Source organism: Taeniopygia guttata, chromosome 17 (genome assembly GCF_048771995.1).
Source record: "Taeniopygia guttata chromosome 17, bTaeGut7.mat, whole genome shotgun sequence".
In the NCBI taxonomy this organism is placed as follows: domain Eukaryota; kingdom Metazoa; phylum Chordata; class Aves; order Passeriformes; family Estrildidae; genus Taeniopygia; species Taeniopygia guttata.
Genome location: NC_133042.1, coordinates 6,299,390 through 6,324,334, shown reverse-complemented (window position 1 = coordinate 6,324,334; position 24,945 = coordinate 6,299,390). Strand labels below are relative to the sequence as shown.

General features: G+C 49.6%; 1 protein-coding gene and 1 long non-coding RNA gene across 4 annotated transcripts in view; one reads left to right on the top strand and one right to left on the bottom strand.

Annotated features, from left to right (window-relative positions):
* Window positions 1-715: 715 nt before the first annotated feature.
* Window positions 716-22,042, top strand: PTGES (prostaglandin E synthase). 3 transcript variants are annotated; one of them, XM_072936607.1, is made up of 4 exons: window positions 716-1,969; window positions 15,234-15,434; window positions 16,799-16,881; window positions 19,076-22,042. In XM_072936607.1, the coding sequence occupies exons 2-4, from the start codon at window positions 15,327-15,329 to the stop codon at window positions 19,323-19,325; spliced, it is 441 nt and encodes a 146-aa protein (XP_072792708.1). In that variant the 5' UTR covers window positions 716-1,969; window positions 15,234-15,326; the 3' UTR covers window positions 19,326-22,042. The 3 variants fall into 3 exon arrangements, with proteins under 3 accessions (XP_072792708.1, XP_072792707.1, XP_002195171.2); XM_072936606.1 differs by lacking the exon at window positions 716-1,969 and adding an exon at window positions 12,866-12,974; XM_002195135.6 differs by lacking the exon at window positions 716-1,969 and adding an exon at window positions 14,561-14,977.
* A 1,035-nt stretch (window positions 22,043-23,077) lies between these two features.
* LOC115497566 (uncharacterized) overlaps window positions 23,078-24,945 on the bottom strand; it is a 68,591-nt gene continuing 66,723 nt past the window's right edge. Inside the window, exon 5 of the long non-coding RNA XR_012058513.1 lies at window positions 23,078-23,369. This is a non-coding gene — a long non-coding RNA (uncharacterized lncRNA). The remainder of the gene's footprint in view (window positions 23,370-24,945) is intronic.

The window sequence follows — 24,945 nt, the reverse complement described above, 5'->3', positions numbered from 1 at the left end:
AAGGGGTATGCATAATTCCATGTCGCCTGGGCTCTCTTGGATACAAATAAGTTTTATAAATGTGGTTTAGTATCGCTGAAAATGATGGGAATTCTTCAGTCACCTCTTTCCTCTGCATCTGTCCGTGCTGAACACTAGATGGGGCGTCAGACACAGGGTTTGGTCCATGCGAGAACAGTTTTTGCAGAGAACCGAGTCATGTTTGAGAAAAACAGACGTGTGGACGCCCATCTGTAGAACTGACAACTTGTGTTGTGAAACCTGATTCCTTGGGATACACAGTAACCCGGCCCGCGGCTGCTGAGGGATCACAGAGAGACAGAGCTATGAGAGCCATTCCAGCAAAACCGCCAAAGCCATCCTACAAAGGAAGGTGGAGGGTTTGGATAAAGAAATCAGGCTGTTCAGCTGGGGTCTGCAGATTCTCGTCTGTCCATCTGATTACAGTGGACAGGTTGCTTTTTATTTATATTATGGTGTGAGCAGGTTGCCTTACCTCTCAGGCTTCAGCAAGTATTTCACCATTCCCTTGTAGAATCAGCATGGTCCAACAAACACAGACGTGGACTGTCACCCCTGAATCAACCTGGGATAAAGGGTAGTGCCATGTTCTGTCTTGCAAAGGGTGAATTAGTTTAATAGCAGAGTCTTTTCTGATGTATGAAGGGGGTGAGATGTCCTGAGCAAATTTTTCATGGCGCTCCTGTGTGTTTTCACAAGGTCTCAACAGCTTGGAAGGGCCTGCATCTCCCAAAACACAGATGGGAAATGCAAAGTGATATGCTAGAAACAGCACAGAGAAGGAGAATTACCTCATCTGCAAAAAGAAGGAGTAGCATGAGATACATCCATAGATCTTCTCCTTTCCATGTGGGAGGGAGGTGGCATATATTTCCTATACAACAATAGGACGTATGCTGCATAACAGGTACCAGATGGGTGTTTAAATAATCTTCAGCTGCTGCATGTCATGCTGTTATCTCATTATCCGTTACAAGTTAAATGGGTTCAAGCTGGGCCTGGACATGGATGAGATGTCTAGTAGTGGTGGTAAGGCTGACATTGATGGCAATTTCCTTGAACAGCAGTCTGGAAGCTCCAAGTGGAGCACAGACCCTGCAACACACAGTCCACAGTGCAATGTTTTGTGCCTGTTGTGTTGAACACGTTGCTCTTTCACCTCAACACCCTTCATGCCCTAGGCACAGAACTGGCATCCTGTTATGCCTTGATGTTGTCCTCCTGACCAGCACAGGGGTGGGGTGGTTGGCCAGCAGTGGGTCATCGTGCACCAGCTGCCACAAGCTGAAAGTACTGAAAAATCTGCAGCAGAGAAGAACTTTAGATAGGTGTTCAGTGTACAATAGTCTTGGGGTGTCTATGTTTTAGGGTGTCTGTGATTTGGGATGTTGATCAGCAGTGAAAGTGGTGTGGTGAAAAGGAGAGGATGTGGAAAAGAGAAAGATGTTGCAGAGAGTACAGGAAGAAGAATGGTAGGAATTTGGGGATCAGTGGTATGAGCTGGAGGATATATATATTTGCAGTGTGTAATTTGGGGTGCTAAAGCTGTTGTGGTAGAGGAGATGGAGGCAATGGAGACGGGGCATCTGTGTTGCAAAGCAAGAGATAAGGGATGCAGAGATGGAGTATTCAAGGCCAAGGGTGAGGAGAGAGGAGTAGACTCAGATGGGATTTTTGCCTGGCCTGACCCTGCTTCCGATGTGTTGGAATTTCCTGCCACCTGCAGTTTGATTGGTTTAAAGTCAGCATTTTCAGGACTTTGGGCTGGGTCACTTTGAGCTCGGTGGCAGAGCTCAGAGAATGTGGGGGCTCTCAAGGCAGCGTCACAAGGCAGCAGACCTCCCAGCTGGCTGGTGAGCCAAGGAAAATGTCTCCAGCCAGGGGACAGGGGGCTAGGAATCAAGGCTGCAGCCCCATCTTCAGTTCATGGAATGCAAGAGTTTTCCAGGTAAGAACTGCAGGATCAATTAATCAGTGCTCTTCCTAGAAAAAAAAATCTGTATTTTTGTTGGAGGATGTATAAGGTACTCAATATTTCCGAGTGCTTTGTGAAAGAGGTTTGGAAATGTGCTGTTTAACATGAGTTGTTGGGCTGGCAAGAGGTTCCTGCTGAAAGTTTCTAACTGGAGAAGAAGAGCTGGATGGCTACTTTTTCCCTACATTCATTTTTATACAATCTCTCCCTGCTTTCTGACTCTGGCTAGATGCTCTCTAATGGCCTGAGTTTTTCTGAGAAAATTTGCCTTTATTTTACCCTTTTTCTACCACCCCCACCCCCACCACCCCGTATGTGTGGTTTTGCTTTGTTTTCTTTCCCTGCTTTAATTTCAGCATCATCTTCCAAGTGCTGCTTATCCTAAACACAGAGATGAGGCAGTGACAGGAAAGGGCGGCCACTCTGACGTACATTGGGATCTTTAAAGAGTGGGATTGTGGTGGGCTTTATCCAAATACAGAGCCTGGCTAAGCTCTAAGGACTACACTAATGCTGTGGAAAGGCTCTGACTCATGAAATATGTTCCTTGACCTTTCTGTAATGTGACAGGAGCAGTAACACAAAATACCAACATCTACATTAATGTCGAGCAGACATTGTCTAATCCTAGAAACACCCAGGGAGTCAAGAGCCTGTCATCCTTCCCTTGCAGGTAGGAAAATCGAGGTTTGTGGATGATGAAAGTTGTTTTGGTTTTTTTTTTCCAACATTGTAGTTCATAGCAAAGGGTTTAACAATTCTGTTTTGTCACTGAAATATTTACTCAAAAGCTTAAGCCGTGATTAAACTTGGACAGGCTTCAAAATCCTTATCTGGGGTATGAAATCACAGAGTCCTTTGGGTCAGTGTGTGGTGCTGTGCTGTGTGAAGAGGGACAGTCCGACACAGAAAGATGTGGATGAGCTTGGGATCTGAGTGAAATAGAACATTATATACTTGTCCACTAAATCTGCCCTTGGGAAATAATTAATTTGATCACAACTGAACCCTTGTGAAATTCTGAGGTACCAGGAGGGTTGGATTTTGTTCTGGTTGCTGTCTCTGAAAAATTCCATTGAGAGGTTCTTCCCTACAACAACAGACAAGTGTTTCCTGCCTGGATGCCCAATCTCAAAGCCCTTTTCCCTGAGCCCAGGCTGCAGTCAGAGTGTCACTGTGCTGTCCCAGCAGGGTGAACAACCAGAGCCTGGAGGCTGAGGTGCTTCAGGCCAGAGCTGTCCCTGGTCTGCACTGGCACAGCTCCTCCCCAGAGCAGCTGGGACCGAGCAGGGCTTGTCACTGCTGCCCGTGCCCTTTGGCCGTGGTGAACTCTGCAGAGGGATTAAAATGGGATTTTTAATCTGATCCCAGTGGTTTGCAGCAGGTGGAGCTACACAGGTCGTGTTACCTGGTAGGGATGGGAGTGAGAGGGGAGGGAACATGTTTAAGCTGTGCTCGATTGTGGGTGAGGGAAGCTGCTGTCTCACTTTCTTGCCTACTGTGGGAACTTACTGTAAATTGAATGTTTAATAGATAAGCACAAGGTGGCAATGCTGGCAGGACTCTTCTCTGCTCTTTGTGGAGTGAGTCCTGGTGCTGAAACCTGCTTGATCTTTCATACATATCAACTCCATCCAGCGATGATGGATGGAGATGGTCTTTCTCAGAACAAGCACAAGGAATTATTAAAGTGCCTGGCAGCCAAAATAGCTGTTCCCCTGCAGGCCACTGTGTGTTCCAGAGGCAGAAGGGATGGAGGGAGGCAGCCATTTGGCTTTGGATAGAATCAGAGGTTTATGTTCATGTAAACAGAAGTTGCCAGGACTGCCACAGGCTTTGAAGAGTTTTCAAATCTGTATTTGAGCGATCTTAACAAATATCAACTTCTCAAATGGACTTTTATGTCCTGGACACACTCCAGTCTCGTGTTTTGGTGCTAGGAATAATGAAGTTAAGGAGAAAATTGCTGTTAGGAGTTAAACTACCGGTTAACTACCAGAGCTGTGAAATGCTGGGGCTCAGGTGGGTGTTTTATGGGCTGCTTTGGGTCTCTGCTGTTGCAGGGCAAGAGGACCCAGCAGCTCAGGGCCTGGCTCACCTTCCCTGGGATTGTTCAAAAGTCATGGGAAGTGGTTTAGTGGTGAACACAGGAGGCTGAGGGTTGGACTTGATGATCCTAGAGGTTTTTTCCAGCCTGAATGGTTCTGTGATTCCACGATAAAGGCACCACCCAAAGCCAGGTAGATAAGCAGCAGTCTCTGCTGGACCGTGTAAATCCATCAGGGCTGGCAGCTGAGAGGCACCCTCAGGGCAGGAAATCAGGAAAGCAAAGCAGGGTGTGGAGGTGCTTTACCATTTAGCAGCCTTGCCTTTTCACCCCTTCTGGCCTCCAGGCTCTGATTTCAAGGCCTGTGCAAGATGCAGATGAATAATGTATGAAATGGTAGAGATAGACCCAGTGGATGGGCTATCGATGCTGGCAGTTAGGCTCTGTTTTGACTTGTAAACTAAACATTCCTGGTGAAGACATCCTCTGTGGTTTAGTGATTAGATCTGGGAACTACATTTGGGGTCAAGTCAAGGTGCTCTCACCCACTGCTGCAACACTGGCTTAGTCACATCATCTGTTCCTAATATTCTGCTTGTCTCTCCATGACATGAACAAGAGAGGGAGGAGATCCCATAAAAAGATGATGATAATCATCATTAGCATCATCATTGTTATCATCACCATCATCATAATCTCAATTCAGATTTTGTTTCATTTTGGAACTTGTCCAAGGATGTAGTTTAGCTTGAATGGTGTGGACAGTGAACTTGGCATGTAAATATTGAATATTCCCATTATTTATGACAATGCATCCACAAGAAAGAGAATTAAACCTTGTGCTATAGGTGCTCACTAGTAAGATGGGGACATTGTGAGAGTTAAACTTCACCTGCCTTGATCCTGCCTTTTGTTTTTACCCTTGTTTTTAAAATTGAGCCCAGAATTTGAAATTTGAGAGTGTTCCTGTTTGGCTTTGCTCCTGGAATTTCTGGTTTTGTTCTCCAGGCTGGCTTGGAGCAGAGTAGGTCTCGTGTGAGCCTGTTTGCCTGTGTAGCAATAGTTCTTACTGAAAGAACAAGAAATAATAGGGAAACTTTAGCCCATATTCTATCTTAAATAGAATTCTGTTGTAAATAATAATTTAGGGATGAAAACAGTGTGAAAGAGGTGAAACTTCAGCTGCATGAAATAAGAAAACACTAAGTTCATATGGTGTGGGAGGATTCGTCAGGAAGAGTAGGGCATGAGTAATGCTGTACCCTCACTCCAGTCATGGGCTCTGATGTGGTAAGTGGCTTGTATCTCATGCAAAGCACAAAGGTGGTGGTGTTATTAAGCAGACAGCCCCATCCAATGGTTTTGGACCCTCAGGTGAAAGAGGATTTAAAAGGTTTTGTGTTGGACCAGAATCAGAGGCTGTGTAAGGCTTGGGGTTTAGCAAAGCTAGCACCCTGCTCTTATACCCATCTCCTGTGGAAAAGCCATAAATACAGGTCACTAAAATTACTCTTGCAAGGCAGCTATTCTGACTGGTGCCTCTGCTTTTCCTGCTCTGTCTTCAGTTAATGTCCAAGTAAAGACCTCTGCCTGGATTTAATCAGGTCTAGCAGTTGACACTGAGGACCAAGTAGGTTCATCAGGAGAAAGTGACTATTTGTTGCTGCAATAGCTTCCCCATTTGTTCAGAGAGGCTGGGTCTGGGCCTCTTGAAGTGCTGGGGAGGTTATGGAGCGAGGCTGGTACTTCCCAGCTGGTTTCAGGGCCAAGGAAGTGCAGCAGGCAGTGCCAGCCAAGGCCAGAGGGCAGCACAGGCTGGAGAGCCTCAGGGGGGATCAATAACCAGAGAACTGCAGGCACCAGCAGTGAGGTCACCTAAAGGATTTGGTGATTTCTGTGGAGACTAGTGAGGCCTCATGGAAATTCCACCAGGTCTGTCCTTCTTTGTGGTTTGGACTCAGAATATCATTGCAGGGAAGCCTGAGGACTTAATTTATGCCTCAAATCTTACTCTGAATGACCTGTAAGGTATAATCTCCATACAGATTCCTCAATGTTAAATAAAAGATGAATCTGAAACTGTTAGGTTCTTTTTCCAGGAGATATTTTATCTAACAGGAAAAAAAATTTACTCTGCTAAAATAAAAGGTTCCCTGCAGGACTCCAGTTTCCAGCTATTGTTAATGTGTGGTTGAGAGCTGGGAACCCTGTGGCCAACGGGGAACTGGAATGAGTTGAAAAGAGGAGAAGGATGTGCTCTGCAAAGAACAATGTTAGATCCACACTAACAGCACAGAAAAATAGGAGATTGGCTGCAGGATACAGAGAGGCCCCAGGGAACAGGGATGAGCAGCCAGATCTAATGCTCGATAGCTGTGAAGTGTCCCAGGGCTGTCTTCTATATAACATTGCTGGAATTCCTACAGTTTGAGAGCAGCCCCTCTAGAGTTCTAAATAACTTGGTGTGGAGTCATCCTAGACCCCTCAGTGAGGACTTGTGGCATTTAAAAGAAAAATGAGTTTTTAGGAGGTTGAAGGACGTTTGAAGTGCAGGGGGTAAAGGAGTTGGCAGTCATGTGCTGGTCATCTGCTTGCTTCAGCATAGAGGGAAATATGAAAGTATGACTGGGATAATCAAAAGCATGGAGAAATCTCCTTTGAAGCGAGATGAAAGCAAATGGGACTGAAGTAAAGCTGAGTAAGAGGTGCTTTCACAGACATGTTTCAAAAGAGAATGCTGGGCAAAGCTGAGCAAGAACTGCTGTTCTTCTTAATTCCCCTGTGTGTCTGTCTGTGACATGAACAAGAGGGGAAGGAGATCCCATAAAAACATTATTATTATTTTATTGTCATCATCATCTTAATTTAAATTGTGTTTCATTATGGAACTTATTGTTTAAGTTGTGTTGCATTATGGAACTTAATTGTCTCAAGGAGTAATTTAGTTTTAACAGTTTGGATGGTGACTTGATGCATGTAATTATCAAACATTAGCTTCATGTATGACAACAAATTTACAAGAAAGAGAATTAAACCTTGTGATTCAGAGTTTAAGTTAATCTCTGATTTCTGAAGATTGGATGAATCAGGGCAAACAGGAGCAGCGAGCCTCAATCCACTGCTATTTCCTACAGGGCCACATCCTACCTTGAAACCACGGCTGAACCAACCCTGCAAGGGCCTCACTCATGGTGAAGAGCAGCAGCTCCTTCCACCACTGAACATTCACACAACTTCCCCAGCTGCAGTGATGGTGCAGCACTGCTCCTTGCCCCTTCTCCATGTCCACCTCTCCTTGTGGGACAGCTCTAGCCCCACTAATGTAGCATCCCATAGCCTCCTGTCCCTACAGCCTTTCCACAGCTGGGACCCATCTTCTCTCCTGCTCATGGGGGAACTTCTTGTTCATTCTTGCCTGAGACAGTGGTGCTATTAACAGAAATGTGTTGTGCTAGATTGTAAAAAATTGCAAAAAGCACATATTCCCCCACGGAGGGCTTCAGGGTTGCATAAACACAGGGTGGAGCAGATTTCTGGCAACATCATAGACATAAGGATGTAGGCTGTAAATCAGGAGAGTAATTAACACATGGGACCTGGGCAGGCTCCCAGAGTCCTGCCAATGGATCCTTCAGGCAGAGAAGCAAACTTAGGATGGTTAGCCCAAGCATCACTGCCTGCAGAGAGGTTTTTCTACTTCTTTGCATCATTCAACCCAAATTCTGCTCTGGATAAAGTCACGGTCATGCAGCTTGGGTCATGTTGTGTCAGTGCTGCCACTGCTGTGAACAAGAGGCCAGCTGAGACAACAGCACAATAAAAAACTTCCAGGCAAGGGGGCTGTAAATAACACAGCTAAATTGCTCTCTGCTTTCCAGGCTGATTGTGAGGAGCGTGTTTTCAGCATTGCTAGTGAGGGGTGTTTATTAACAACATCAGAATTTTACCCATACCACCTTTGGCCTAAAAGCAAACCCAAAAGATATGTTGTTCAGGAAAAAGTGAAAGTTTTAGGATGTGTCTGGACCGATGACACAAAGACTTGACTCATAAAACCTCAAATTACTGAGCAGCTCTGACTTCTGCCTGAGTCAGGTCTTGTGGGAAGGAGGCCCTGATCTGCTCTAGGAAGCTCAGTTGCCCTCCAGGACATTGCAAAGTGTCACTTACAAGACTGGCATGTGTGCTAAAGAGATCTAGACAACATGACCTTCACAGGAGGGTGGGAGGAAGTTCTGCTGTTTAATTTGGGGGGGATGAAGGGGACACAGAGAACTCGGGGGTTTAAAAATAAGCTCTGTGTTTTGGAAAGCTTTGTGGTGGGTGAAGCTCTTTGGCAAAGCCACGAACAAAGGCTCTCTCGGAGCTGGTTTCACCAGGATGGTGTAGCCACTCAGCTTGGGTCAGGGACAGGCAATGATGAGCTGACCTTTCCATTCCCTCTTGTCCTGTGAGAACTTGAAAATGCCTATCTGGTGAAAACAGGGCTTAAAAGACTTTAAAATTAACAAGCTCAGCAACCTGTTCTTCCTGAGTTGCAAGGCAGGGTTAACAGCCCAGGAAATAAGAGATTTGTTTTCTACTTTTCACCTTGAAGCTGCTCATTGCTGTTGAATGTCAGGTCTCCATAAAGCTGGAATTAGGGACCACAGTTCCTTCCTCTCCCAGCCCTGTTAGTGAGCCAGGGCTCTTAATGCTGTAATTCCCATGCCCTGATCCCCATCTCTCCAGAACACAGCATGTGGAGGCCGGATCATGCAGCTTCCTTTACCTTTGCTCTTTTTTCAGAGCACCCCACCAGGGAATCTGCATCTACACTGTAGTTTTGGAAATGCTTGAAGCCTAGGAAATGTTTCCAAATTCTAAAATTTTTGGCAGTGATTCATTCTTCTACTCTCCCAGTCTGGTGGGGAAACTCCCTCTTTTTGGGCAGTAACACAAGTGTTTTTTGCGTGTTGTTTACAGCGGATGGGATCTGGTTCTTGGGAAGCAAAACACATCACGAGATGCTGAGGTGTGGCTGAGTGAGAGAGAGACACAGCTTCCCCACACCCGAGCCCTGATCCCCATCTCCCACCTTCACCTGCTCTCAGCACTGGCAGGTGCTGCTCTGCCTAAAGCCAGCACTTAAACCAGCTAGGACAGAGGGAGAGAGGAGAAATAACTTCCTTCAGCCCCTCACCCAGCAGGGTTTCATCCCTGAAGGCACAGAGCAACATAGCCAAGGAATTCTTTCCTCTAAGAGAAAGCCCAGGCATGAATCCATGTGAGGCTCGGAACAAGAGAAAAGAATCTACTTCCCACACACCCACAGCCTGATGGCCTCTCTTCTAACATCTCCACAGTGTCACAGCAGCTGAGGGGACAGTGACTCCTCTGCAGCCAGGGTGGGTGTGACAATTTGGGCAGGAGACTGGCCGGGAGCAGGGCCAGGAAAGGATGGTGGATGGAGCTGGAGGAAAAAGGCAGGAGGACATGCCATTGCTCCTGGCTTGGCCCTGGGCCTGTTCCCTGGGACTGGCTGAGGAACAGCAGCTTCCTCTGCTCTGCCTGAGACTCAGAGCCACCACACGCCTGCCCCTTCCCTGGGCCTCTCCTGATGACTTTCTCCTGCTGCAGGCATCTGCTCTTCTGAGTGTGAAGGACAATTTGGGAGAGTCTGATCATACATTCCTCATGCCTGAGGCCTCTCAGATAGCTGCAGCCAGTACTGTCACTTTAAAATGCAAACCAGACAAAATCTGCCTGAGTTTGCTAAAGGCTGAAGCATGCCAGTTGTTTCCTGAGATGTTGGTTTTCCTCTGCCTAGTTTTTGGTAGCCAGGGAGGTCACAGAAGTGGCTTCTGTGAGAAGGTTCTAGAATCTTCACCTGATGGCTCTGACCCAATCCCTAATGGCTCTGAAGATGGACATGCTGCTGGCCAAGGCTGAGCCAAGTAGAGTTAATGGTAACACCTCTGTGATTACATATTTAAGAAGAAAATCAAAGCAAAGTGAGGAACACAGTTTTTTCTAGCCAGAGAAGAGGAGGAGGTGATAACATGTGAGGTAAACAACATGGAGACACCAAGGTCAGTGGAGCAGGAGGGGAAGGAGGTGCTCCAGGCACCGGAGCTGAGATTCCTCTGCAGCCATGGTGAGACCATGGTGAAGCAGCTGTGACCCTGCAGCCCCTGGGGATCCACAGGGGATGCAGAGATCCACCCACAGCCCGTGGGGATCCACAGGGGATGCAGAGATCCACCCACAGCCCGTGGGGATCCACGGGGAATGCAGAGATCCAGCCACAGCCCATGGGGATCCACGGGGAATGCAGAGATCCACCCACAGCCCGTGGGGATCCATGGGGGATGCAGAGATCCAGCCACAGCCCGTGGGGAGGTGCCCACACTGGAGCAGGTGATGCCTGGGGGAGGCTGTGATCCAGTGGGACACCCAGGGCACAGAGAGGGCCCTGCTTCCAGGCTGGAGCAGCCTGCCCTTGGAGGACTGCACCCCATGGAAAGATTGATCCATGCCACAGCAGTTTTGGGAGGACTGTGTGCCCCTGGGAGGGATTCACATTGCAGTAGTTCAGGGGGGACTGCTGCTCATGAGATTGGACCCACACCAGAGAAGTTCACAGAGAACTGTCTCCCATAGGAGGGACCCCACTGTCTCACAGAGAAACAACTTCTCTCCCTGAACAGCAGAAGACAATCTGAGTGAGGAAATGACCAAAACTCCCATGCTCTGTCTCCCTGCACTGTCAATGGGAAGAAGGGAGAGGTTAGGGGAAGAAAAGGTGTTTTTAAGGGCTTATTTCACTTCTTATTATCCTCTTCTGATTTTGTTAGGAATAAACTCACTTTGTACCTCTAAGCCGAGCCTATTTTGCCCTTGGAGTTTTTCTTCCAGTCTTTATTTCAACTCATGAACCCTTATTAATTTTCTCTCTCCTCTGCCCAGCTGTGGCAGTGGAGGGTGAGCGAGCGACTTTCATGGGTGCCTGGCATTTGGCCAATGTCAAACCACAACAGATGCTCATGCTGGGGGCCAGAGATGCTGGTGGTTCCACTGCTTTCTGACTTTGCAGTATCTTCTGTGTCCTGCTTGCTGAAACAAGCACGAGGAGCCCAGGAGTCTGGGGATAGGGAGCAGCAGGTGAAGCAAGAGGATTTCACAGATCCACGGAAGGTGCGTCATGGTGGTGGGAGCTTTCGTGCAGACTGAGGGAACACAGGTGGAGCACCCTTCTCGCTAATAAACAGCTAAAACACTCATGCCTTTACTTGAAAAGTCCTCGTGTTTGATGAGCCAGCACAGCACAGCCTCCCTTGGCAGCTGGGTTTCCCAGGATGGGTGCAGGTGATCACTGGAGTGTGCAGGCTCCAAGGCTTTGTGCTGGGAGCAGCAGGAAGAAATGGCAGGGCAGGAGGGCACCGGTGTCCAGGGTAGCATTGGAGCAGGCTGGGAATGTAGCTCGGCTCCAGGGCTGAGCTGTGTGCCCTGGGCAAGCAAACTCCCAGCTGGGCTCGGCACCTTCCCCACCAGCATGTGGAAGCATGCTGGAGAAGTGCCACCCACCTGCCCATCTTCTCCAGCCTGGAGCAGTCCCCTCGGGCTCTGTGCTTAGCCCCGGCTGTAGGATGTAACTGGGCTCATTAGGGAAAATTTTGGGGGATCTGAGCTGCAATTGCTCAAAGTGTCAGCTTCCCTCTGGGATCAGGGTAGAGCCCAGGCTGTGCCACCCCAGCAGACCTGCCAGTGCTCCACTGAACCAATCCCTTTTGCTGCCACTGGGAAATTTCCAGAGCAGCAAGAGTGGAAAAATATAGTCACAATACTGTAGTATAATTCAGTTGGTCAAATAAATAACCTATGCGAGAGTGGTTTTTATTCCATAATCTTGCAAAAGCAGAACCACTTTTACAGGCTTCTATTTTTAAGTACTTTTCTCAAGCATTTCCCATGAATATTTCATTCCTTCTGTTTCCTACAGTTCAGTTCCTCCTCCAGCAAAATGCTGCATTTTTTTTCCTACAGCTCCTGGGGTCAGTCTAACCTGACAACCTAATCTTTCAAAGCCTCACAAATAATTTAATATTTTCTCAGAAAATAGAATAAATAATTTCTCAAAAAAAAAAAAAAAAAAAAAAGCAGTGCTTTTGGCTAGCAGTGTTTGGTTCAGGTAGATCTTGTCCTGGGTTGAGACCTCTCATGCTCAAGGTTTTAAGGCGTGACTTGTATTTTAAAGACATACTGTTGCTAGGACCTGGCCTTCTTCAGGCAAGGGCTCTGTCCTGGCAGGATGTGAGCTGTGGAGGAGGAACAAACCATCAGTATTAACAGCCTGCTTCCGCATGGATTAATGGGATAGTTGAATGGCAGCTGCGTTGCCTTGGGTCTCAAAAGCCAGGAAGGTGCAAGTGTGGATATGTTCTACCCAGTGTGAGAGCCCTGAACCTGGTAAACTCAAAAGGAGCTGGGATCCCAGGAGCATTACACCTACCTTTGCAGTCATCTTCTGCTCCTCATCCCCATCCATAACCCCCTGCTCTGGTGTTCCACTCTGTGTAACACTGAAAGGGGTTTGAAATGCATAAACACACAGGAAAAAAAAAACAACAAAAAACAAACAACTTTTTAAAAATTAACACATCCACAACAGTTTGCCCTGAGGGCTTATCCATAAACAAGGTGTGCTTCCTGATCCCTCAGTTCAATGTAAATTTGTGCCAGTTGCTGGTGCAAATTGTCCAGGGCTCCTTGCCAGTGTTTGAATGATACCAAGGAGAAGAAGTCTGGCTGGTTGGTGGGAGGAGTCCTGACTTGTCTGCAGGTGCATATTCCTGCTGCTCAGCGAGGTGTTGGCTGCCTTGGGAGGGGAAGAAGGTGCATGAAGGAAAAAGGTCCCACTGGCGAAGACCCCGTGGACTGGATCACCAGCTGGTAAAAACTGGAGCTGCTGGATGGAGGGTGTGATGTGCTGGTGGAGGGTCTGGCTGCCTGCCCTCTCCCAGGCTCCTGGGAAAAGGGGCTGCTGGAGAATGTCTCATCCATGCTGTGGGGCTGGGCTGGCCCTGCATAACCCCAGTCCTTGGGCAGTGAGGTCTGCTCCGCTGTGGGTTGATCCCTATTAGCTGTGGAGAAGAGAGATGGGAGGGAGCAGTGTTTGGGATGTGGCTTTGCCACTGTCTGCTTACACTTGGCATTATGGTGTTTATAATACCCTTCCTCCAGGGAAGTGTGGATGGGTTTGGATGTAGTTCACTCCTGAACACCCCAGCTCTTAGCACAGAGTCTGAATCCACGTGGCTGCTGCATGTCCTGGTGTCCCCACTCCCACCCCCAGGGAAGCGCCTGCCAGAGGCTGCAGAGCTCCTCACTGGGCTGTGCCAGGACTTGTTCTGCAGCAGCCTCCAATGCCAGGGTGGTGGTGACCAACTGCAAGTAGCTTCCCCTTAAAACCAAGTGCTTGGTGTTTTCAAAGGCTCTCTGCACTGCTGAAAAAACATAACCATAAGGCCCCATGCCAGGTGCACCAATAGTCTGTGAATTATAGGTCTGGTCACATTCAAAAGAGCCAGCTGGGTTCAGGAATAGCACAATTTATTGCATGTCACATATATGGTTCTTTTGGATTGCTCATGAGAACTGCCTGAACTGCAAAGTGGCTTTATAGAGCACTAACAACACAACGGCAATCACAATCTTAATTTCCCAGGTTAACACTCAGCATATCTGGGGACACAAGACTTACCAAAAGATGACCCCTGTGGGGTGGAAGAGAAGTACAAATCTGTCAAACTGTTCCTGGAATTTCAAGTAAAATTCTTGTCTGCGAGCTAGATATTAAACTAGCCAGCTTTTACATCTTATTAACCACTGTAGTGCAAAGTGCTGCCAATAGTGATCAAGTCTTCTGTTATTTGTGGGCATGTTGTACAGAATATTTATTGGTAGGAGGTTTGGGTTTGTCAAGACTTTTCTGGGTATTGGGTAGAAAAACTAGACCACATGGCCTCCACTCCACATTCACCCCCATGCCATGGCAACAGAAATCACAAGAGCTACATCCAGTTTCTCTGCTTGCACTGCAGGTCCCATTGCACTTCTAGCTCTGAGTTTTCTTCACTGCTTTGTGCTTCCACCTGCACATGTCATGTGTAGCCCACCTTTGTGCTTCTGCCTCAGATGTCATGAGGCTGAGCCAGAGCATTGCATGGAGCAGTGGAGTGTCTTTGGGTTTGCAGCACCAAGGCAGAATGGCCATGAGGAAGATTCAGAGGCAAATGCAAAGAATCTTCTATTTTCCTGAAATATTTTTTTTTTGTTTTGTTTGTTTTGTTTTGTTTTTCTCCTGTGTTAAGGAAACGAATACCAAATCCAGCCCTTCCACTCTCATAAACTTGGAGAGCTCCTGTCAGCCTCTGGCTCTGTGAAATTTGCTGCTGCTAGCACTGGGGGAGAAGGAGTTAAGTTTGCATTAAACAGCAACCCAGCTGCCTGCAAAGGCTCTGATCCCACTCTTTATATTTGATGGCTGAGGAAAAGCCAGCTCCAAATTCACATGGCACTTTCTAAACCAAGGACAACATTCCATGTGGCTGCCGCGGTTCATCCTCTCAGGACGAGCTGCCTTTGGGCTGGGCAGGCTTGGCTGGGCTCCAGCCTGGTGGTCATTCCGGGGGTGCAGGGACAGCCCAGGCTGGCGGCTGGCAGCGCTGCTGGACCAAGGGACAGCTGTGTCGCCTGTCCATCCCTCGCAGGTGGAATCTGTAGGAGAGGCTTGGCTGCTTCTGCCGTGGGAGTGAGCGCTCAGCCAGCGCTGGGCGGGACGGGAAGGGCGGCCACGGAGGAGTGGGCTCCAGAGCAGGGCTGGAGGCGGCTGAGACAGGCATTTACCTTCTCCTGAACTCCTCCTAGGGCGGCTGGAGAGCTTCGCCCCGCGGGTGAGCAGTGCCCGGCTGGGCAGGGATGCCCTGCGGCGCGGGCATCGTGCCGGGCTGGGCTCGGGGGTCCCGCTGTGACCAGCTCCCACCTGCAGGGCACTGCCCGATCCGCAGGAGCTGCTGTGGCACGCTGTGAGGAGCAGGGGAAGCCAGGTCCATGTGCTGCTGGGTTTCCATGTCCCGGCAGCCCGGCGGGGTACAGGGGCTGGGGGATTTCACTGGGAAATGAGAGGATTTGTGTTGTGTTTCAACGCAGCTGCTCCTGCCTCCCTCCTGCGGGGCTCTCTCGCAGCCCAGGATCTCCCCTGGTTTTGGGTGCTGAAGCAACCAAGCAACACGTTTTCCCAAAATGATGGAAAATAAAGTGTTCCTGTCATTCACGTTCTACAGCACAATTCTGATTTTAAAAATGTATGCCGTTGCCATCATTACGGGGCAAGTAAGACTCAGAAAGAAGGTAAGATCCAGTTTCGTTTTTCTTCTCCTCCCTTTCTGGCGCTTTGCTTGGGTGTCTGTGATTTTGCTTTCTTCCTTTATTCCTCTAAAGTTCAACAAAATTTTCCTGAAGCAAGCTGAGTTTTCTTTGACTTCAGTTGAAAGCAAAGCTTGTTTCATAGCTGCAGCAGATAAATATCTCACTTCTCTTTGACCCTTTTTGTTTGTTTCTACCATCTGTAACTTGATGTTTATAATTTTGGAAACCTAATCTAAATAATAATCAGATCTAAAATGCCAAGCAGGTGAGATGCTTCTAGAAAGAGTTTGTTTACAGTAATTTGCAGGATCTGGAAAAAAAAGGAGAAGGAAAAAAAGAGTTTAAGAAGAAACCATTGCAATGGTCTTTTTTCTTGCTGTGTTGTAGAAAGCTTTTGAGCTTTTGGAGGCTGACTGGCTATGGGAATGCTCCAGGAGAGTAGCAAGTCGTGGGCAATAAAACAATAGCTGGAGGAAATTATTCTTGGTCAGGGAGGAAAATACAGTGAGGACCAGCTGCTGTTAGGAGGTGGGGCCAGCTGGACTTTTATTATTCTCATCCCAACTCCTGATAAAACCCAGCTTTCTGTAAAATCTGTTCTAGAGTGTTTGAGGAGTTTCTGACTGTGTCAGTGGAGAGGGAGGGAGACATTTCTGGTCTCAGATAGAATACAAATACCGTGTGCTGTGGCATCATTGTAACTGATGAATTGTCTTCTCCCCTTGTGATTCTAAATGATGCTCCAGCCCTGGGACAGTTTGGGCTTGTAACATAATTAAAGAAAGCACTGGGACCCTTTCCAGGCTGCAAAAAGAAGCTGTCAGATGTAGCCAGGTCCTTGAGGAACAGCTTTTGAGCATAGGCGAGGAGCTCGCACAAATAATTTTAATTTTTAACGTTATTAGTGTAGGATCCCATTTCCCCATGGGAAAGCCACACAGTGCCACTGCCAAAAAGCCAGCCAAGGAATATTCTCTAATCTGGAAGTCCTGGTTATCTTTTGGAGGCCGCACTGTGTCTGCAAGCTCTCTGCCAGCAGTGATCTTGCTGGCTGGCAAAGTCTCCTCTAAATGGGTTTAATGGGAAGAAGTGGCCAGGGGTGACGTGGGAGCTCCCTTGAAACCCTCATTTAGGACCTGCTCAGCAGGTAGCACTGGGTTTTCTGGAGGACAAGGAAAACTCCTGGGGAGGTGCAGGACAGTGTGCATGGAAGTGACCCCCATTTTTATGAAGGGTGGTAACAAATTCGGGCAGGTAAAATCCCTACAGGGTTTCAAGGTTAGGGGCAAAGCTTCTACCTGTGAGGTTCCTGAAGACTGTAAGCAGGTGGGGACTGTCTCTTACAGGCATTTGCAAACCCAGAGGACGCCCTGCGCAATGGGGGGTTGCAGTTCTACCGCGACGACCCTGACGTGGAGCGGTGCCGCAGGTGAGCAGTGCCACCATTCCCTCTGGTGCTGGCATTCCCTCTGGTGCCGGCATTCCCTCTGGTGCTGGCATTCCCTCTGGGGCCACCATTCCCTCTGGGGCCACCATTCCCTCTGGTGCCAGCATTCCCTCTGGGGCCAGCATTCCCTCTGGTGCCAGCATTCCCTCTGGGGCCAGCATTCCTGGTGCCAGCATTCCCTCTGGTGCCACCACCATTCCCTCTGGTGCTGGCATTCCCTCTGGTGCCACCATTCCCTCTGCACCAGCATTCCCTCTGGGGCCAGCATTCCCTCTGGTGCTGGCATTCCCTCTGGTGCCAGCATTCCTGGTGCCACCATTCCCTCTGCACCAGCTGCTGGCAAACAAGAAGTGGGAAGCTAAAGGGCTCACTAATCAAGTAATATTCCACTAATATTCTACAGCCAGACTGCCTTGAGCTCTGCTGTGGGACCCTGCGCACGAGAGCAGTTTAATCTTTACCAGGAGCATGGTGTGCACTGGAGCAAGGGCAAGAGAAGGATCCGGGTTTGCATTCAACATCCAACTCTGAATAGCTCTTTTCTAGGTGCTCAAAATCCCATAGAATCCCAATGTCTCATCCCATACCCACAATCAAAGGCTCTTTGTGTCCTGCTCCGACAGGACCCCAGATCCCTGCACAGCTCAGACAGGCAACAGAGTGACTGGTCCCAGTGCTGTAGGCAGATGCCCTTTTTGGGAATTTGGGAAAAGTCTGAACAGGATTACAGTAACTTTTGCCTCTCTGATTGGGCAAACTCTGACTGTTGCCCCTCTTCTGTGAGAATCACAGTTTTTCAGAGGTAAAACACGGGGTTATTCACCCCTGGCCTTGATTTGCTGTCCCACTTACCAACAGAGGTGCCCCAAGTGCTGGGCTGGATTGCTGATAATGTGCAGGAAAGGGACCAGAGTCCCTGCTATCCTTGAGCCCTGGGCTGTGCATGGGGACCTCACTGCTCATGTCCCACTGCCTCCAGCATTTGCTTTAGAACACATCCAGTGCCACCTAATTGCCAGGCTGCCAAGGGGAGGAGGAGGATGGAAAATGAGCCGCTTCCTTCCTAGCAAAAATAAAATAATAGCAGAAATAATAATCACAATCTTCTTTTGATTATTCAGGATAAACAAACTTCCATAAAACTAAAATAACTGGAGCTGCAGCAAAAACCTGGGGCAGCTGGGATCTGACTTGGGCAGCTGAAGCTCTCAGAGTCCGTCCTTGCTGATGTATTTGCAGCCCTGGGGAAGACACATTCAACCCAAAGTGTTTCCCCAGAGCAAGGGCGATGTCAGCTTTTAATCTCAGACTGTATCCGGAGGGGAGCAGAGCCAGGGTCTGAGCAGGGCAGGGAGAGAACAGGGCAGGACATTAACCCCTGCCTCTGGAAGAGGCCCCTGGCTACCTTGCAGCTCTCTCCTTTCTCCTCCCTCTTCTTCCATTTGTCCTTCCAGCCCTGCTGAGCCCCCAGGTGCTTGGGGTTTGTTCAGAGGACGGTGCTGGGGGAGGAGGGGCACAACCCACACTCATGGCCTGACCCGATCCTGTTTCATCAGCGCTGTGGGTGGTGGCAGTGATGCTGTGACAGCCAGGCAGGTGCATGTTCCCCTGGGGCACAGGGTTTGGCTCCATCAGATGTGTCACCACATGGCCACAGCGTCCCCTCCAGCCACAGCGTGGGGGTCGCTGGGTCACTCCTCCCCAGTCCCCTTTGGATGCATTTATGGAGAGAGGTACAACCACAACCCCCTCTCATCCTGTGAGTTTCTCCACTGGAGAAGCTGTGCTCTGGAACTGCTTTTTGTTGTGTAGCATGGCCACACCTGGGGCCACACCGTGCTGGCACCACACCAGTTTTGAGCTTTTTGCAGTTTCACAGGGTCTGTGTTCTGCTCTGTTTATTTGAAAGCTCCAACCCTCGAGCTGTCATCTGCTGTGGCAAAGGTGCCCCAGCCACGGAGAGAAAGTTTCAGGAGCTCAGCGTCCCAAGGGAGAGACACAGGGTGACATTCTCCTGCCTCTGTGTGTAAGGGAGAACTGACAATTTTGGGTGCTGTGTCTGCCCCATTCAGTGGGGAAGAGGTCCAGCAACACCTAGGGATGGGTACTCTGCTAGAAGGAATGAGATAAAACAGGGAATTCTAGTGGCAAGGAACAACCTTATCTTGCTTTTCAGGGCCCACCGCAATGACATGGAGAACATCTTTCCCTTCCTCTTCCTCGGAGCCATCTACTCCCTGCTGGATCCCAGCCCCACAGTGGCCAGGATCCACTTCCTCATCTTCTGCGTGGGACGGATCATCCACACCATTGCCTACCTCCTGCAGCTGAGGGCCCCCACACGCTCCGTGGCCTACAGCGTGGCCCAGCTGCCCTGCTTCTCCATGGCCCTGCAGATCCTGCTGGCCACCACCCCGTACTGGTAACAGCCAGAGAGACCGACCACCCAAACCCCCTGATCCTGACTCTGCTGGGCCCCTGCCAGTGGGGAGAGTGAGTGTGTGTGTGTGTGTGTGTGTGTGAGATGTCACCAGGGAGGTCACCTGCGCCCTGAGGATGTTCAGTGCAGCCTTGATGAGATTCCACTGCCATTGGAATTTGTCAGAGAAGTCACCAGAGAGAAGGGACATGCAGGAAGGGGATGTGGAGGCAGGTTTCCCTCTCTCCTGCTGAGGATGACAGGTGGAAAGCACATGGACTACTACCCCTTGAGAAAGGGGTTATTGAGGGGAAGGTTTTGTGTGTTTGGAACTGTGACTGTGACCTTTTCCTCCCAGTCATGAATATCCCGTGAATCAGGCAGGGAAAATCATGAGGGTCCCACAAAGTCTCTTAGTCAGCAGATGTGGTTGGTAGCAGAGATCATAAAGCAGCCACCCTTCTCCTGCCCAGCCATGTGCATCTCTGGGAATGTGAGTTCCTTAGCATTTAGTCCCTTAGGTTCCCTCTCCACCAAGGAGGACAGGAGGTAGGTGCCTTCCAGGCAGCGTAACAGGGAAGTCAAAATCTCAGGGGGATGTTGCAAAGCCATTGAAGCTTTCAGTGCTCCCAGTGCCACCTTGTCCATGCCACAGCACACAGCTCCCTGCCAGGAGCTCACTGCAGGCAGCCCTGGAGCTCCTGGCAACTCCCAGCCAGCAGCAGCTGTGGCTTTTCCATCTCAGCCTCCCCACAGCAAGATGCAGAGCGACATGCCTGGAGAAGCCAGCAGGAATCCTTTACCCTGGACACGGAGCCTGAACACATTTGCTGGACACTTCTGGGACTTCTGGAATGTCTGAAATGCCGGCACAAAACAGGGGGTTTGCAGTCAGAGTTTTCTCCCAAAGGGCAGTCTAGTCCACATGCCATTAATACCTGAAAACGCCCCCAGGGCATCAGACTGAGTTTCTCCCCCTCTGTTTGTGGCCTTTCTCTTGCCTTGCTATTTAGGAAATGTGCTGTGATCACCCTAGGGGTGTTTTCTTTCAGCTGTTTCCTGCTGTCCACTGCTGGGCATTCACAGCCTGCACCAGCTGGTCTTTACAGAAAGCTCTGGAAATGAGCAGAGGGGCTTTGAAGGGAGCCCAAAGGTGTCGTGTTGGAGAGGAGGGGACCAGGGTACTGCATGGTGACAAAGGCCATGAGCTCACCTGCCACACAGCTGTCCCCAGGTGCCAGGGGCTGCTCCCAGCAGCAGCAGCAATGGAGCACCCCTCTGGAAGAGAAGGCAGGAGGAAACCTCTGCTCTTCAGTGCCTCCTCCCTCCTCTGAGGGCAGCACAGAATTTCAATAATATCACAGAGGCAAGTCAGAATGAGTAGAAAATAAATTCCCTTTCCACCTGTCCTGTGCACTAAGGCTGTTCCCTTGACCTGCTCTCCTCAGAGATGCTCTTGCTGAGCCCTCACTGAGCACTGGGACACACCTGCTCAGACTGATGTTCAGCATTTGCTCAGACTGATGTTCAGCCTTTGCTCAGACTGATGTTCAGCCTTTGCTCAGCTCAGGTAGAAGTTTCTGTACCAGTAACTCAACCCCAGCACAGTTCTGATATCAGGCTCAGCTGTGTGGTGAAGTTTGGAGTGGAATTCTTTGCTCTCCCACTGAGAGGAAGATGGGCAGGATTGCAGGTTCAGCAATTCACTTTTGGCCACTTCTCCTTCCCACAGATGTCTGGGTAACACAGACCCCTCTTAACAAGTCTTTTCTGCCTCACATGGTGCACAAGGTCTTGAAGTCCTGTATGTTTCTCTGCTGCTGCACATGCATTCTGGTGGCAGGAAGCAAATATTCCCAATAAAAACAAATCATTGTGCTCTGATACATCCTTCCTTCAGGAGCAGCAGATGCAGCTGGGCAGCAGCTGGGTCCAGCCCAGCAGGATGGATCCTCAGTAGGATGTTAAACCTCTCTGTAGAGCCTGCAGTGTCCTGGGACTTCTAAAAAGACATCCCTTTCCTCTGCACTCACCTGCCTTGCAGAGGAACACCTTTTCCAGGTGTGCATTATTTGTGCTGATCCTTTAAATCCAGCAGAGCTGGGAATTATAAGCAGCTCTGCTCACTTTTCCTTCCCTGAGCAGCAAGTTATTACAAAGCTTGGTGTTCACCCAAAAATCCTGGAGGGCTGGAGAAGCTCAGGTAAGAGGTGGTTGCTCTTCTTTCTGTTCTTAGTACTCATAAAGGAGCTGCTTGTGTTTTCCAAGATAAGCAGCCCGCTTTTTTTTGCACTTGGTTGCTGAGAAACAAATGCTTCATTTCTCTGGTTTTCCCCTATTTTCTTAGGTTGTTGGTGGTTGGGAGGTGCTGTCCTGTCAGTGTTTGTGTTAGTTTCGTAAAATGGCTCAACTTGGTTGTTTTCTTACCCTGTTTATTTTCAAATGAGAAAGGCAGTGGTTTTATAAAATGGACTCTCTCCAGTACGTGTTGCTGTGGTTGGAGATTGGCTGGGATGGAGATTTTGGCATAGGAAGGAAGAAGGGAGGCTCCAGAACCCCCTTCCAACCCCCAGATCTGCCAGCTGCTCCAGCCTCTTCTCAGCTGCCTGTCCAGTGCCTGAGGCTGATGCCCTGCTCAGGGAAGCTGAGGTTACATGCAAAGCTCTGCTCTCTCCTTTTTTATTAAAAAAAAAAATAAACTCTGCTTACTGGCTGCAGGGAAAAGCTTGGGAATGTGAACTCTCCTGGCTCAAAAAAAAACAAACACAAAAAGCCAAGGAGGCAAACTTAAGAGAGGCCCAAGCATTGCGCTTATTTTGAAGTGTTGTGGAAGTTTGGGGGAAGCAAAACGAAGCTGGGCTTGGTTGCTTGGACAACACCAGAACACCAGTCCCATCAGGGCTCTCCTGGGACCAGTGCTCAGAGCCACTGGCTCTCACCTGGACACTGCCAGTGGTTGCTGCATGTGGGGGGCATTCCTGCCTTTTCCCAATTAATATCTAAACCCAGAGCTCCCAAATTCCTGCTCTGGCATCAATGTAGGCAAAGGATGTGCCCAGTGTCTCCTGCCTCTGCAGGAGAGCAAGGACAGTGGTTGCACCCACCAGTCTCTGGGGTTTGGTGTGTGCTTTGTATGTCCAACAACTTGTTTTTCACACCTGGCCCAAGCAGGAAACAGCAACGCTGTGAAGCTCATCTGGGACTGCAGAACAACAATTTGGTGCTTAAATGGGTACAAATTGAAAGAGGAGAAATTTCAGACATTAGGAAGAATTTTTTCACTGTGAGGGTGGTGGGACACTGGTACAGGCTGCCCACAGAGGCAGTGGATGCCCCAGCACTGGCAGAGTTCAAAGCCAGCTTGTTTGAGCAGCTTTGGCCTAATTTAAACTGTCCCTGCCTATGGGAGGGGTGGGTTGGGAGTAGATGATCCTTAAGGTCCATTCCGCCCCCTTTTGTGGTTAAATGTGTGAACGTGATTCACACCACCAGTACGTGTGTTCCCTCACGGTGTCTGCAGCTGGGAGAAAAGCGAGTGGAGACCCGGCACCAGCCGCTTTCCCCCCCACACTCCTCAGGCGGCTCAAGCCCAGGACCCGTCCCAGCCCTGAGCACAGGACACGGCTCTCCCCGGGTCTCTTCATCCAGACCGTGCCCTGCTGGCATCCGGACCGAGATTGGGATGGTACAAACATTATATACCAGAAACTACGTGTACTATATTTACAATAATGTGCCAATATCTGTCATCTACGTTGGACAGTGTGTCCCCAGCCTGAACCAACAGAAAAATGCCAACACCACAGTGAAACATGGAGGGCATGAAGAAGGAGAAAAAGGACAAGGCACACCCAATTCCTCCATCTTGTCCCCTCTGAACCCCTAATCTAGAAACCTAAAATTTTACTCTTGCACCCGTGTCACACTTAATTATTATTCTTATCAAACACTCAAAGCTTGTAATTCATCCTGTAAGATTGAAAACTCCTCTCCATGGACAGAGATCACAGACAGTGTCTCTGGGGGCTCTGTCCAGGGGGGTTCCTGACCCCTGCCAGGGTCCCAGCCCTGCCAGGGCAGCCAGAGGGAAGCCCTGGATTCCCACACATTCCCTCTAGCAGATGGGATTTTGATGCACAAATCCCCTTATTCCTCTGGAGGGACTGAGATTCCTGCGGCTCGTAGGGAGCATGAGAGGAGCCAGCCCTAGGGGCGCGGGCACCGGGGGGATAACGGGGCTCGCTGCCGCTCCCTGCCACACGAGGATGGAGTCGGCACCGGGAAAACCTTCCAGTGGGGCTTTTCTAACCCGGCTGTGGGGCTGAGCTGTCAGCCATCCCCTGTTTGGGACGAGGAGCGGGGCAGCGCCGGGGGCGCGGTGCGCTGCGCGGGGCTGCAGCACCCTCGTGTGGCTGCGGGACCTGCGGGGACACGGGGACCCTCCGAGCCGGGGACCCGCACCGAGGGGTTTGGGATGCAGGGAGGGTGCCACTCCTTGGGGAGCGGATTGATGGGAAGAGGCTGATACCTGCTCCAAAGCGGGCAAGATGCAATGCGTGTTCCAGGGAGATCCTCCCATCACCTCAGCCTTGCTCTTTGGGGGTCACCTGGTTGCCAACACAGTCGTTTGAGGAAGGGAAGTTTGTAAATATCCCTGCAGTTTTCCCCTGCTTCTGAAGTTGGGGTGTATGGATGCAACGCTGTGCATCTCCATACAATGGTTTTTCCTTACACATGATAACTCTTCCTGGGCTTTGTGACACCAGCTACAAAAGGAACCTTTGCTTCCTGCCTTCTTCCCAAGTGATTATAAAGCATTACATCCCTGTGCATAGCTACCATCCAGCTTCTCTGCTGCCTTAGGCTGCTTCCCTGTGGGGTTGGAAAGAAGCAGCAGCGAGCAAAATATCTGCTGCAGGGAGGAGATGCTCCTTCCGTATGGAATGTAGAGTTTGGGGTGAGCATCACAACCCCCAGGACAGGAACACTGCTCCAAAGGGCTGGAGGAGCTCTGCTGCTGGGAGGTGACCCGCTGCTGTCATAGGAACGTGTCCTGCAGTTTGCTGATGGTGCCAGCAGGACTCGGGGTCTTCAGACCTTCCCGTTGCCACCAGAGGGAGAAGGGCCCGGCAGCACAAGGATAATGGGAAAGGAGGATTCTGTAATTCATTCTGGTCGGGAATAACCGGGCGGGTGTTCCTGTGAGCTGGAAAATGTGAGCTCTGTTTTGTCTTGCTGCTCTAGCAGCCGATGCTGATGACAACAGAAAATTGTTCTCGTTAAAATATTCTAGGGGCAAACTTCAACTTTTCATCAGTCAGCAAGTCATGCACGAGTGTCATGCTGATGGGGTCAGAAACAAGGAAAGGGTGTCCAGAAAGATCCTCCCATCACCTGATACCTGCTCTTTTGGAATCACCTGGTTGAAAATCCACTGCTTTGAGGAAGGAAACAGTTTGCCAATGTCTTTGTCTTCCCCCACTCCCAAAGTTGTAGTGCATGGGTGAAGACCAGCTCTCCTGCCAAAATTACTACTGGTGATGGATGTGCCCTTCTTGGGAGGAAAAATGCCCCTGTGCTGGAAGAGGAGAGGCTGCACTATGCCTTTGAGCTCCCCTGCACTGACA